This window comes from Nannobrachium achirus (assembly GCF_963921795.1).
Source record: "Nannobrachium achirus genome assembly, chromosome: 9".
Taxonomy (NCBI): domain Eukaryota; kingdom Metazoa; phylum Chordata; class Actinopteri; order Myctophiformes; family Myctophidae; genus Nannobrachium; species Nannobrachium achirus.
In genome coordinates, this window is record NC_137818.1 from 45,639,750 (window position 1) to 45,655,401 (window position 15,652).

Below are 15,652 nucleotides of genomic sequence, written 5' to 3' on the forward strand. Positions count from 1 at the left end.
GCGGCTGGACAAATGTAAAATCTTGCAACGGGAGGTAAAGTTCCTGGGCCACGTTGTGGATCACGAGGGAGTGCGACCCGACCCAGACAAATTGGTGGCCGTGAGGGAGTGGGCCGCCCCCACTACTGTCCGTGAGGTTCGTGCGTGGTTGGGGTTTGCTGGGTATTACCGTCGGTTCGTGCCGTCCTTCGCTGCGGTGGCACGGCCCTTAACTAGCCTTTTGATTGGCATTCCAAATGATGCGAGATCGCACCAACATAAAATAACGTGGACCCCCGAATGTCAGAGTGCGTTTGATGCGTTAAAGGCAGCGCTAACCCAGGCCCCTATACTGGCGTACGCCGATTTTAACCAGCCGTTTGTGGTTTACACGGACGCCAGTAGCCGTGGCCTGGGTGCTGTGTTAGCCCAGGTCCAAGAGGGTAAAGAGCGGGTTATTTCCTACGCAAGCCGGAGTTTGCATCCGACAGAACAGAATGATGCAAATTATAGTTCTTTTAAATTGGAGCTCCTGGCCCTTAAATGGGCCGTGACCGAGAAGTTTAAAGATTATCTGACGGGGGCTCAATTTACAGTGTTTACGGATAATAATCCAGTGGCGCACCTTTCCACGGCACGGTTAGGTGCTGTCGAACAACGCTGGGCAGCGCAACTGGCTTCATTCACGTTTGACATAAAGTACAGGCCGGGAAAAAGTAATGCTAACGCAGATGCGCTGTCGAGATTCCCTGTGCGCAACGAGGCCGTGGCGGCGGTGGAGTTAGTGCGGGGGGAAGACGAGGAGGGCGGCATGAAGAGGAGCGAGTGGAGGGACGCACAGCAAGTGGATGATGATGTTGGAAGGGTGGCCCGGTGGGTGGAGCGGGGAACCCATCCTGCGTTGAGCGAGAAGAGGAGTTGGACAAGGGGGGTAAATCAGCTGTTACGGCAGTGGACAAAGTTGGAATTACGAGAGGGCGTGTTATATCGCAGAGTGACTGATCCGTATACTCGTGAGGAGTATTGTCAACTTGTTTGCCCAGGTCCCCGACGGCAGGAGGTGTGGAGGGGAATACATGAAGCAGCGGCGCATGCGGGAACAGATCGGACACTGGCGCAGCTACGACGGCGTTTCTATTGGCCAGGCATGGAGGGGGAGGTACGTCGGTTCCAACAAGGATGTGTCACCTGCAGCCTACAGAAGGTTAGAGTAGAGCCCAGGGCCCCCTTACAGCCATTTAATGTGTCTTACCCTCTAGAAGTTGTTGCTATTGATTTCCTGACCCTAGGAAGACCTGCTGATCCGTGGCAAAATGTTTTGGTGGCGACCGATCTATTTACGAGGTATAGTTGGGCCATTCCAACTCGCGATCAGACAGCCCAGACCACTGTCCGTGCCCTGTGGGCTTATGTTATTCAGCCATATGGGTGCCCTGTCCGTCTTCATTCGGACAGAGGCCAGAATTTCGAGTCGGCCTTGCTCCAAGAATTGTGTAATGTATATGGTATTACTAAGAGCCGTACGACTCCGTATAATCCGGCCGGAAATGGCGGAGCCGAACGGTGGAATCAAACGTTTTTGAATTTGTTGCGCTCCTTGGATGCAGACAAGCGGGACCATTGGGCAGAACACTTACCCGAGTTAGTACAAGCTTATAACAATACGCCCCATAGCGCCACTGGCTATGCCCCGGCCTTCTTAATGTTTGGCCGTCACTTGCGGCGCCCTGTGGACGTAGAGTTGGGTGTGTCGCCATCCCAGCCTAGGCAGAGGGTGGGGGACTGGGTACAGAGCCATCAGCGGTGCTTAAATATGGCTTACCATGCTGCAGAACAGAAGATGAGGGGGGTAGCGGGTCAGCGGAAGCGTCATTATGATCGTAGAGCAGGTATCCCTCCGCTGTTGCCCGGGGAACGAGTATGGGTACGTAATAGAAATAGACAGGGGCAGGGGAAGCTGGCTCCCTGGTGGGACCCGGAGCCCTTTGTAGTACTGGGTACTGTGGGCGATGCGGGGCTGGTTTATCGTATCCAGCCGGAGAGGGGGGGGCGGGATCGCACTATGCACCGGAACGCTTTGAAAGTGTGTATAGCTCCTCCACGGGAAATGGTGAGACCTGAACCAGAGCCAGAGATAAGGGGCCCAGTTATTCCACAGTGCTATGGGTTCTTTCCTGCGGGACCCCGGCGTTCTGCTCGTGTTAATTTGGGGCAGCCGCCCAGCAGGTATAGTCCAGCGTAGTGTTTTTCGCAGGGACTGCTAACCTTAAAGAAGGGGAGAGTGTGATGGGGTGAAAGAGGGTACTCCTAAGTTTTTTCATTTTATTTTATTTTTGTACATGCGTGTGTTCTTTCTATTATTTTCTGCTGTGTACGCACGCCTTGTATGTTTATTGAATGATTAATTTGTGTTCTCTTTCCCCCATTCATGTTCTGTTTTGTGAATGGACTGATTGTTCCCGGGACATTGGGTGTAATGCTGCAGGTTTGGATAACTAGGAGCAGAGACTTGGCCAATGGGGGTGGGGGTGACGTCACTGCGCGCCAATGAGGAGCCGGCAGAGGGAGTGTCGCTGAGTATGAATGGGAGAACGCACTCAGTTGACAGCAGAACTCCAGAGAGGGCAGACGTGTGTGCAGACGAGCAGCAGCAGAGCATGACAGGGGGCCTAGTGACATTGAAAGAAACGAACTGAGTATACCATATAACTATCCTGAGTGACTTGTGCACCAGTGCAGAACCAGCCTTGGAGAGACGGGTCGTGTCCAAACTACCTCCAGCCTTCCAGAGGGTGACGGACCTGGCCGGGCTGTGTGACGGCGATCACAGTGTGACGAGCCTTTTCAACTCAGGAGGCAAGCGTATGCTTGCCTTTGTGTGTGAGTACCGTCTTATGTCACACTGCCACGAATCCTGTTAGCCTTCACGTATAAAGCGCCTGGTGGTGTAGAACAAGTTATCTGGCACTCTCCCTCCTGTGCTTGCAGGTGTACCGAAGTAGACGGGAGAAGTGATGATGTCCGGCTATCCATATACGCTCCATTGAAGACACTGGGTCCCCTGGGTGGTTGCTCTGCTATAACGAACTGAGTAAAAGCACTGTAGCGCTCTGCGCTCGTACACTGACACGTAACAAACGAAGTAATTGAGTAGAAGTACTGTAGCGCTCTGCGCTTGGCCTGAGTCATTGGCCTATAGTATGATAAGAGAGTTTTATTAGTGTCCCCATTTTGGAGGATTTAGTATTTTAAATATTGGTTTTAGTATTCATTGTCCTATTAAAGTTTATACTATTTTGCTATTTTAAATACCCCTTTACAATTCCCGGCTTAGTGGCGCTCCTAGTTAGGTTTTTTCTTTCTTTTGTTTGGGTTTCTTTTTTTGTGTTATTGTTCTAATGGCGAAGATGCCCATGTATTAGGGACCAATAAATTTGTACTTTTGTATCCCCCTGAGAACTTGTTTGGTCTCCCTCTCTCTCTTTGGGGTTTACATTCCCCAGGTTGCTCTCTCAGTGTATATTACGAACCTGTGTTGGCCTTTATTAAGAAACCTTTTTATGGGTCGTTGGTTAAACCAACTGGCGTTGTCCGGCAACAAATCTTGAACAATTTGGTATAAATTATTACACAGACAAATCATGGTAATAGAGTCAATTTATTAACATATTGAGAACTTGAACTTGAGAGTGAACTTGACCCAGTTTTGAACACTGGTTGTTAATGTAAGACTTGGCCAGTTTACACAATCCTGAACAGAGAGAGAGACGCAATAACCTCTTGCGCTTTACCATGTAGTTTACATTGAAGTAGGATGGACCAGACATCCTTGGGCCAGCGTAAGGCTGTAGCCACTCTTTCAAATGCCCCAAAATAAGCATCCACTTCAGACTCGCGAAATTGTGGCACTACACCAATAAACTTGGAAATGTCAAATGGTAACGTACCTTGATTTGAGCTGGGAGTGGGGTTGGTTGGGGGAGTGGTTGGCACCGGAGCGGGGGAGGGAGAGACGGGAACAGAACCCATGTGTGCCATTTCCAACTCGAGCTGGCGAAGTCTGAGCTTTTCCTCTAGCTCAATCTTTCGCATTTCCAACTGAAAAGCTCGGTCGTTTGCCCTGTCCCGTTCTCTCTCCTCTCTGTCTCGAACTCGCTCCCGCTCCTCTCTCTCTAGCCGTGCTATACGCACTTTCACCCTGGTTTTAAATGAGACCTTGGATCCGTCTGAATCCGTGGAATCCGATTCTAGGCCCAGTGCGTTGGGGTCGGGAGCCAATTTCAATGGTGTCTTTTTGGGCTTTGCCTCTGGCTCAGCCACTGCTCCTTTTTCGGACCCCTCAACAGCACCTGCCACCTCGTCACCCCCCGGACCAGACTCACCTTGGAGCGGCCTCGGCACATCTTCAGGCACGGCTAGTTCTACTTCTGGTGGCACCACCAACACCCCTTGATCAACCAACTTAGTAAATAAAAAATCTTTAATTTTTCTCTTACTAAGCGCCTCATTAACAACGAATCTGAAGTGGTCTGCTATCAGTAATAAGTCATCTTTGCGACAATCGTCGAATTTGCCAATGGTGGGGTCTTTAACGAACTCCTCCAAGTCAAAGTGCACCATTTTTGCCGATTAAGCCCACAATTGTTTTAGAACCCGCTTATCAAAAATAAAAAAACTTGATTCACTTACCAATTGCCTCAATTAACGAGCCCCCATTAATGTTACATGCCCCAGTCTAGGGGTACAAGGTTATGCAACATTAATAAGGCAAAGGGTAGATGTAAGAAGTATTTTTATTTATACCTTCTTTTGTTGAGTATTTAGGAACTGTTTACAAAAACAAATGAATGAAAGAACACAAAATAAGGGAACACTTTAACAATAATCAAACATAACTACCCTGCAAAGAAAAGAAACAATCAAAAAGTACTAATCCTAAACTTATATATTAACCACTAAATAACTAAACTAGACCAAATCAAAATTACAGGAGATTACTAAACTAACATAACTACACTATTCTAAACTATCAAAACATGAGTGATTACAAGAAGCAGGCAGTGGTAGCTACGTGTTAGCTGAATGCCACAACCTAGTTGTGGGTTTTAAACAAAGTCAAGTTCAAGTTCCCAATGTTCTCCAAACTCACAAAGGTAAGAATGCTATAAGCTAAGCAGTAAGCAGGTTCTACAACGCTAACATGGCAGAGGGAAACTACTACAGAGAGTAGCTCCCAAAGCTGCAGCAGGTGAGTGTCAATATATGTTGGACAGGATGTTCCCCCATGGGCAGCAAGGAACAAACTGACGAGGAGCTCTGGGCTGGCAAGGCTTTTGTAGGGAGGCCCCGCAGGTGATTGGACCAGATGGAATCAGGGTGTAGCTCTCCATCAAGCTCAGCTCACTCAGGTCTCCTCCAAGTTCAGGTCTCGTCTCCTCCCACTCCAACACAAGGCCAAGACCTAAACTGACACTAGTATAAGTATGTGGACTCCAACCAATATTGGGAACAATAGTAACGTAATAAGGATAACTAGAAAATAGTAATAAGATAGAATAATAAAGTAATAGAAAATACATAGGGATGTAACATTCACTGACAGCAATGGCTTTGGGTGAAGTTTAATGCCAATGAAAGTGACAATTACATGTGTTCCATCCATTATCCTTATACTACATGTAGGTCTACACCCTGCTCAATGTTCAAGTTCTCTTAAGATTAATTACATATCTGCAAGCCGGAACTTATTTGAACTAACAAAACATTATTTTAACCAATCTGTATAGTATAAAAACAATATACTAGCACATCAGCAGTGGTTGAGGTGCTCTCTCCCTATCCACTGACACATTTAAGACCCTCATCTAGTGATAGTCAAACTGAAGCTCATAAGCACGCTATTTCCCTTGGTTAAGTGGGGACTAGCCCCAGGCTTTTTGGCGATACACTAGCAGTGACAAGCTATACAATGATCAAGCATGGTCTGGTCAACTACTGATGTACTGACTTCACAAATTCTTCTGCTAGCAATAACAATTTATTCTAATTCCCAAGGCAGGACTGGGTTTAACCCCATCAATTTCATTGTGTGGGCAAACACAGTCAACACAACTTCACAATCTACCTTCCTTAAATTAATTCAATCAAAATGGCCCGTTTTGTACAGGGTTTATTATAGGATTAAGGGGGGAAACAATGTGATTCCATTGTACAAGTGTCATATTTGTCCGTTTGTCATCAGACAAACCTGGAGTCTAGCATGAGACTTTTCTAAATCTCAAATTCATACCGACCTTCATTTATTACTGCATTCTTTCAGGTTGTGACTTTTAACATGTTGGATTGTATAGGCAGTGAGCTATAACTCTATGGCAGTGAGTTGGTAAGTACCGCTGAGAATATTTCCATGTGCCTTTTTCAGCATCATTCAAGACAAACAGGAATACTTATACAGGCTGTTTATTGCACAAACATTTGCTGTTATCTTTGTTTAAATGCTCCAATAGAATTGACCCATCTAGTGGTTACTGCTAGTATTTTGTTGATTGCAGTTGTGATCTACCACTGTGATTCTTACTTTAAACACCCCACATTTGATAAACATTAGGCCAATAAGGCCACTATTTGATTAATGTTCATCATAGGAACCCAATCGAATAGTGTTGTTAGACCTCAAATCGATGCTACAGTATAGGCCAATTATTCTTATAAAAAATATATATTATATGCATATTATATGGGTCAAATGATTTTCCTTTATAGATCATTAGTAATCATAATGACTTAAGGATTTTGGGACAGATATTCATGGTGAATCCGAGATCTCTTAAGTTAAACTTGACGACACAAACGCCACCACAAAACCTCAGCTAAATTAACATTTATTTAACAACATTACACCTCGAGCACAAGTACAAGCTCTTTAAATAAGAAATAGGTACAATACAAACAGCTCCCAGTACGTACAAACTTCAAACAAAATACAATAGCCAATTCAAATAGCTAAAAAACTAAATACAAAAATAAAAACTAGAAGTACCGTAGCTGCCCAAAAACAACTTCACTTTTTGAAACATCAAAACAAAGATAAGATGCAAGATGACACATGGGATAAGCATAATACAGTATTGTTTACACTGGTAAATAACCTTAATGTAAGAATTGGCCTTTGTGTAGCCATTAGTAAAATAAAAAGTAGGGCATGTCCCTGGAACTGTCCCAACCCAAACATCTACCCCCAGGCATTCACTAAACATGGCGTTAACACAGTGGTCATAAGAGTATAAAGCTACTCTCTAGACTAAATGTCTGTTACTGACCAATCATACAATCTTTGGCTGCTAATCCTGAGAAAAAGAATTAGGCAAAAAATATATACTTCTGTAAGTCTTAAGAAAAGAAAATCTCACACCTTTCCCAGTATACACATACTGTACAGTTTTCAAAAACATTTAATATAGCCATCAAAGTAACAAATATTTAGCTAAACAGTCCAATTTCAATGCAAAAGTTTGTGCTGCATTCTTTTCATATGACATTAAATTGTCACCAAAACCGCAGACATGCAATAATTAAATATTCAGTAACGGGTATGTTTCTTTAACATTTCCTCAATGTTATATAAACCTACTGTAGCTGCCCAAAAACAATTTAACATGGTTTGAAACATCAAAACAAAGATAAGATGCAAGATGAGACATGGGATAAGCATAATACAGTGTTGTTTACACTGGTAAATAACCTTAATGTAAGAATTGACCTTTGTGTAGCCATTAAAATAAAATCTGAGTAAAAACAAAAAGAAAAAAAAAGTAGGTCATGTCCCTGGGACAGTCCCAACCCAAACATCTACCCCCAAGCATTCACTAAACATGGCATTAACAGTGGTCATAAGAGTATGAAGCTACTCTCTAGACTAAATGTCTGTTACTGACCAAATCATACAATCTTTGGTTGCCTATCCTGAGAAAACAATTAGGTAAAACATATATACTTCTGTAATACTTTTAAAAAAAAAGAATCTCACTATCCCATACCACCTTTCCCAGGGTACATATACTGTACAGATAGTGTTCAAAAACATTTAATATAGCCATCAAAGTAACTCAAATTTAGCTAAACAGCCCAATTTCAATGCAAATGTTTGTGCTGCATTCTTTTCATATGACATTAAATTGTCACCAAAACCACATACATCCAATAATTAAATATTCAGTAACGGGTATGTTTCTTTATCATTTTCTCAATGTTATATAAACCTGACTTTCCATAATTCTTTTTCTTTACTCCAAGTGAAATACAAATTTAGAAAATACACATTTGGAAATCATAGGTCGCACAAGTCATGTTCTCAGGGCCATTATTTAAGGTTCCCCTTTTTGTTCCAACTAACCTATCCCTGATTTGGGCAGATTATAGAACATTCAACAATTTCTAAATGTTATCGTTTCTCAAAAAATAGTAGAATAGGTTGTTCAATGTTTTGACCCTCAAAATCCTAAATACTTTTCTTAGCTAACTGAAACTTCTGTTCTACTCCTTGGTCATCATCTAAATTTGAGTAAATGTTTTTCCATTTCGTTTTATACTATTAAGTATTGACCTTCCCTATTCTATACTCCTTTTTTGTCATCTCTGCAGGGCTCATTCCCTCAATGTGCTCTCTGAGAACCACAATTAGCATGCTTTAGCTAAAAATGCCGTCGTCGTCTTGGCGTCTAACTGTGTCCCTTAGTGACGCAGAGGTATGGTATCACTTTCAGAGGGAGGGGCATGTAGGTTGCAAACGTTGGAAAGAGTCGCTCAGTGAAATTCTGTCTGAAGGTGTGTAGGTGTGTGTTGGAATCAAGATCAGAGAAGGTCAGCTTTCTGTTGATGCAGTCTAGCTGGACCCTGATCCTCCGAGCCTTATGGTTTATTGAGAGATCGGTGAACGCTGCTCCTGGTGAGCTTGCTTTGTATTTACCATCATGAAACTCTAGTAACCACAATCTACCCTGTAACCTCGGGAAACTCTGTTCTGACACACCCAGTCTCCAGTATGTATGGTCACCAACCTCAACTTCCCAACTGTGAGTCGAGTTAAAAAAGCCCTCAGAACCTTTGACATAGTTATAGCCACACCTCTCTGGGTTGTCAGGAAGCTTCTGTGTTAAACCAATTTGCACACAGGTCAGGTCTTCAGACAGGTTGAGCTGACAACCGGCAGTGTTTGGGTCTAGAATAACAGGAGAGTAAGAGACAAGCTTCTTCATCTTGTCCCAGACTCCGAAGGTCAGGTTGCCCAGGTGTTTGGCCACATCCATCAGTGCTCCTGAGACTGCCTGTGGGTCCGGCAGCTTGTCTGTGAGCTGGACATCTTCCACTGTGGCCTTATAGTTCTGCAGAAATGAAATGTCATCGCTGACTTTCAATTGGTCCTCAGCGGCCTTAATTGTAACCGAAAGCGTCGCCTTATTTCTGATCAGCAACTCAAAATGGTTCTTCATCATCCGACTCTTCAGTGCCTGTTCCGTCCTCACTGCTGAGAGCCTCAAATTCTCTTCTTCTTGTAGGTAATCTCGAAGCTTCTTAAACTGCTCCTTAATCTTTTTCTCTATGTGTTGGGCCTGGACCTTAATGTGTTTTTCTCTATGATACCAGTCTGCTTGAACTTTATTAAGGACCTTCCTTTTCTCCTGTAAGGGATTCAGTAATGTCTGGAGTTCCACTTTGAGATCTAGTGTGGCCTCATCAATGGGTCTAAACCTGTGGTCGTTGTGCTTTTTAGAATCCCGACACACAAGACAGGCAGGAACTTTGTCATCCAGACAGAAGAGCATGAGTTTCTGGCCATGTGAAACGCAGAGAGCATCCGACCTCTCCGACAAAGCACTCCGATGTCTCTCACACATGTTCTTCAACACCAAATTGGTAATAGGTTCTTCCTGGGACAGTCTTCTACAAACAGGACATTCCTTTGTTGGTTTTCCCGTCCACCATCCCTGTAGACAGCTTTTGCAGAAGCTGTGGCTACATGATAGGATAACCGGATCTTTATAGATCTCATGACACACAGGACAGCTGAGCTCTTCCTCCTGAGTCAAATTGGAAGCCATTGTCGTCTGCCCGTAGTCACTGGTGTTTTTCAATGTTCCAGCAGGAGAACTAGCAGAGGAAAACAGTAATAACATAATTAACCAAAATACAAATATAATTGATAAAAATACAAAATATGTCTGGTCCCAACAAGCAGTAGTACAAGTACTACTAGCTGCAAACATCAAAACTTTTTTTTTTTGGGGGGGGGGGGGGGGGGGCACCAACTCTATGGAAAGTTTGAATTATCCTCTTTCTATCTGTAAAGTGTTTGTTTCAGAATAATCCACCGTAGACATGTTATGAGCTACTTTCTGTCAGGAAATCCGAGCAGATTTGTGTGTGTTGAACTTTGGAAGCACTCGTCAAAATCTAGTGTTGCAATTTGCAGCTAAAGTACTTCTAGAGAATTGTTAAAAAGGGGATTTAATTGAACTATTCAAAAGACTTGGCAAACCACAAATGTGTGGACCAGTACCAACTGTTTTCAACTGAAGAAAGTGTTGATGTGTCTCAATCTGGCACTGTTTTAGGATGGAAATAAGCTAGTTGTATGTAGACCCTGCCTGCCCACCCCCTTCATTATCTAGCTTGCATAGGTGTCAGGCACATTCGCCTATGATTTCTTTGCCTACATGGATTTGGTCTTTTCGCCGTTGAGGAGAGCCTTTTCACCAGGCCTGTCTGGCCGATTCACCGCAGTTGAAGAGCCATTTCGCCTACCCTTAAACTGTCCATGTTTGCATGACAGTGGTGTTACCTCACCTGTCAAACAGCGACCATTACACACGGCTATCCTATGCACTCCATAGAAATCACATGAATACAGAGTAGAGCTATTGGAATCAGGTGTATCCAAATAATTAAAGGGTTTATAATCACCCGCGTCGACAGGTTAGATACTCACGAGCGTCGGCAGGTTAGATAATCACCCACGTCACGGTTACTGAGTTTAGGCATACTGGATTAGGCATAGTTTTACTGAGGTTATGATTAGGTTTAGGAATAGTTTTACCGAGGTTTGGGTTAGGTTTAGGCATAGTTTTACTGAGGTTAAGTTTAGGCATAGTTATGTGAGGTTAGGTTTTGGTGGTCGGACCAAAGGGTGTTCAACCTAAGGCATACATCATGGGCAACTGGCGGCCCGGGGGCCACATGCGGCCCCCACCTTCACTTAATGCGGCCCGCAGGTTGATACCAGAATACTGATATATTATTGATTTCAGCTGTTACTAATTCCAAACATGCAAACATGACCGTTTTAATTACTTCAGTCTATCTTAGTAGCTTAATCATGACTAGTATAGTAGTACTAAAATGTTAGTCTTTTTTTCATATCCAACATATTTGTATTTAGGTTCATAAAGTTAACATGAGTATAACTAAATGCATTTGAAATTAAATACAATTGTACATTTTAGGATTCCAATTAAAGAATAACAAAAATTATTCATGTTTCCAATTCAAAAGAAGCAAAAATAGCATATTTTTTCTTCTTTTGTATGAGATACTAGAAAGACAAAGTAGAAAGTAGCAATATGCATTGTGGCCCTCTGGAGTGAAGGTGGAAATATAGTGGCCCTCGCCATCATCAAAGTTGCCCACCCCTGACTTAAGGACATGTTACCCCGTTGTTTGACACCGTCACTATAATATTTAAATGAACAGCGGTGAATCGGCCAGATAGGATAGATGAAAACACTCTCCTCCACGGCTAAAGTGCCACGCGAAAAGACCAAATCCATGTAGGTGAAAAAAATCATAGGCGAAAGTGCTGGTTACCCTTGCATATAGGCTACATCAGATATCATTGATAGAGAAGAGAATAGGGGAATAATAAATATATCACCTTGTAAACGAACACGTATCTGCCACCAAACATTTATATTGTATTAATTTGCTCAGCAAAGTTAACTATGCAATTGTTCAATGTAAACTTGGTAATTAGTTGGTGCTCCCATGGATGCTGTTCATGCCTGGCTGGTACACAGGCTTCTATTTTCATTGTATAGGCCTACAGCAGAGCCAGCTCCTTGACCCCTCTTTGTTTTTTACCTACTGTATGTTTCTACTTTTTTTTTTCTTCCCCTGACTATATCTATTGCATAGTACTGTGTTCTATCCGTCTGTTATTCAATGTTATATGAGATACTTAAATGGTTTCCTATGGAAATAAGCTTAGTCTTTTCTAGGATCTCCTTTTAGTAGACCTTGTACCAGTGAACTGTACCGTCATGAAACTGTACCTTTTCCTATGCAAACTTCTAATAGTCTTCAATAAAAAAAAATCACCTGCGTGTCTGTATACCTTAGTTTGCATACTGCCTCAGTGCCTCCATATTAAACGCTAGCCAACGTCCGAATATTAGCGACCTCTACTGGTAGTTATGATTTGTTGCTAAACTTCAACCTGGGTGGCCTAATTTAGGCATGCCAGTAAAAAAAAAAAAAAGGCTGATCTACAAGCTCACAATACATCAAAGTACCACGTTGATCGTGATCGATCTTCCATTTCCATCTCCTCGAGGCCAAGCAGAGACATATGATCAGGTCAGGTGCACAGACAGTTAGAAAAGGGCACGAGGAAACAATATTTTAAAACACCATCCACCACCAACATCATTAATTAACTGTAGAATAATACTCACTTGACAGTGAAATGTCCAGGACTCCAGTTCTGTGTTTTGTGCCAGGTCACAGCCACAGGTTAATCAGATTCAGGAGTTCAAACTACGGAATGTAAATGTGCAGGTTTAGTCAATAAACAACAAGAAGCCATGTTTTTATTCAAGTTGGTCTAAATGGGGGGGGTAGAAGCTTACAAAACCTCACCAATTGTCTACCGTTAGTTTGATCTGCGTAAAAAGGAAGTCTAATTATAGACGAGGGTTATCGATTGATATCAAGAATCACGCAAATTAAACAGTTTAGAACTCACCATGTGGACGCCAAGTCTCATCAGGTCGCTCTGCAGCAGCTGCAAACAATTAGGAGGAGTTCAGGAGGACGTTACGTCACTGCATCAGGTGAAGCTGGAAGTGAAACATTGACCTATGGCAGAGCCAATTTGTATTTATAAAGTGTATTATTATTTGTCAAATGTTCCTGTTGATAAGTTTATGGGTGTTGGGAAGTCCTACAATTTGCCACACACTCAGGGGCTATGTTTTGACTTATGTTGTATTTGTATTTGACTTATGGTAAGTAAAATGAGATTTTCTTCAATATCCTCCTGATACTGATGTTTTGATATTGTTCATCATCAAAATGTTTCAGTCATGTGGGGGATTTTGATATTGCTTCACTGACAGCAGTGCTGGCTTTGGGCACTTCACCCTACTGCTAATGAAAGTGACGGTTAGCCTACATTTCTTCCATCCATTACCCCTGCTCAATAAAAAGCTCACAACTAACTTTGTAATTTGATGTTCGATCGTTCAAGTTCTCTGAATTCAATCTGCAAGCCGGAACTTATTTGAACGAATAGAAGGCTATATTAACCATTCTGTATGGCAGCTAGTGTATGTAAAACAATAGCCAACTCTTGTAGAGCAGTTTTATTTTGAAGACGTTTTAATAAAACTTCTCTACAGGAGTTATAATTTATGGCTAGTAAAACAAACTAGCACATCTGCAGTGGTTGGGCACCTGACACCTACGGTACATTATAATCCCTTAGCTAAGGCTCAGTAGTCTCTCCTCTCATACAGCCTCTGGAGAAAGTGGCAATTGTGAATTACTAGAAGATTGCTACAGCCTTCTGCTTTAACCCGCTAACCATGGCTTGTGAGGAAGAGGAGTTGAGGCCAGGGAGCAGGCCCAAGGATGAGGTCAGTGCCTTTTCCCCATTGGTTCCATTCTTCCAGCCTCAGCCTGCTGGTGGCCATGTGCGTGGGCATGTCCGCATGCTGGGAGATGACGGATGAACTTATTATAACTCTATGGGATGAACCCATCATGATACTGGTCATTCTCATTCTGGGACTGCTAATGAATAATAATGAAACATGTATTTTGTAACACAATTTATTGGACACAAATCCAAAAGTGCTACATGGCATAAAATGTCAAGAGATTAAAACTTTGCTGTGATGCTCTCTAATGGTGGGAATTCCACAGGCGAGTAGCAGCGGAGCAGAAGGCCCAGTCCATCCTCAGCCTGGTGGTGGCCTTCATTGTGTATCTGAGGATAAAATCTCTCCTGGCACTGCCCAACCTGGGGTTCCTCCAGACGCACGTCCTGGGCTGCTCCCTGGGCAGACTGCTGTGTGTGAAGGAGGATTTCTCTGCTACCTCTCCTGGCTGATCTGGCCTTTTTCATTCTGGCTGCCTTAAAGTACACTCAGCAATTTCGTTACCACTTAAGTCCTGTATAACTAGTCAATCTTCAAGCTCACAACACTTTCTGTTCAAGATGTATCTGTCAGATTTTTACATTCCAATCCGATTGGCTATTACTGAATTCCAAAGTTTGCAGACCCTGGTTACGAAACTGACCTGGAAGAGACCTGCATTCCAAGTAGCACACTTTTCAGTCTTGAACACAATGTGATAATGAAGATTAGCTATCAATTATTTAGCTTGCGATCCCTCAAAGACCTCTGGGTCTCCATACCCCACTATGAAAACCACTGGTCTAGCATATGTGGCAAGAAGTCCATCCAGCTCCTCCTTACAAACAGCAATTTCTACTGTATGTGCCATATTAAATAAGTTTGGCCTGTCACAATATCACACAAAGAATGATCTGTCCTCCATAGATGGATATATGGCAGTGAGTCAATCAACAGCTCGGAGGACAGTTTCTCTTAGACTACACCATCAAACAGGTACTGTTTTTCTTCTCACTCCTTTTAGAAATGTTAATATTGTTTTATTATAACATTACATTTCAAATCAAACTGGAAATGGCATTCTAAATACATATTGGTGATGTGTGAAACAGTGACTTTCCTGGGTTATTATTTATATTGCAGTCACTCTCACTGCAATATTGTATGATATTGTTTTGTGAATGGCTTTAGTGTGATTAGAATGTCCAGGAAGACTGATCACTTCAGGGATCGAAGACAATACTGTATGTACAGTAGTTAGGCTACATGCCTACAGTAAGTGGTTTTATATGTGGTTCACAAATTATTATAGAAAACCTTCCAGTGGCAGAAAAAGACCCCATCCCTGAAGACTTAATTTTTTTAGATCCAATGCCAAAAATTATACCTAGTTGTACAAACTTGTCACTCACTGATTTTTACTGATTTTCAGTGGTCCTACCGTAGAACAAATTAGGCCTATACATTTTCCTTAAAAAATGGCAGGGAAGATGAAAACTTAGAATGCTATGGAGGAAAAACTAAAGAAACCAGCTGAACAGCAAGCAACACAACACGAGGAGAGATGAGCAGAATTGCTGGCATCAGAAACCCTGTGAAAAATCGTTGCGATGGTACAAGGAAGACATGGTGAAATCTGCTGAGACAGAGCTAAGTCCTCTGGGAAACAGCCCAGGCCAAGAGAGTGGAGGGCAAATGCCAAAATTGTGGATGATACAGTCTCGCAGTGTAGTCGGAACACAAATAGCAGTGCAGAGAAAAAG

General features: G+C 42.8%; 1 protein-coding gene across 1 annotated transcript in view; it reads left to right on the top strand.

Moving 5' to 3' along the window:
* Positions 1–13,881: 13,881 nt before the first annotated feature.
* Positions 13,882–15,652, top strand: part of ano11 (anoctamin 11) — a gene marked incomplete at both ends in the record, with an annotated part of 44,404 nt that continues 42,633 nt past the window's right edge. The window contains 2 exons of the mRNA XM_080732817.1: positions 13,882–13,886; positions 14,176–14,326. Coding sequence (XP_080588943.1) covers positions 13,882–13,886; positions 14,176–14,326 — 156 coding nt within the window. The remainder of the gene's footprint in view (positions 13,887–14,175; positions 14,327–15,652) is intronic.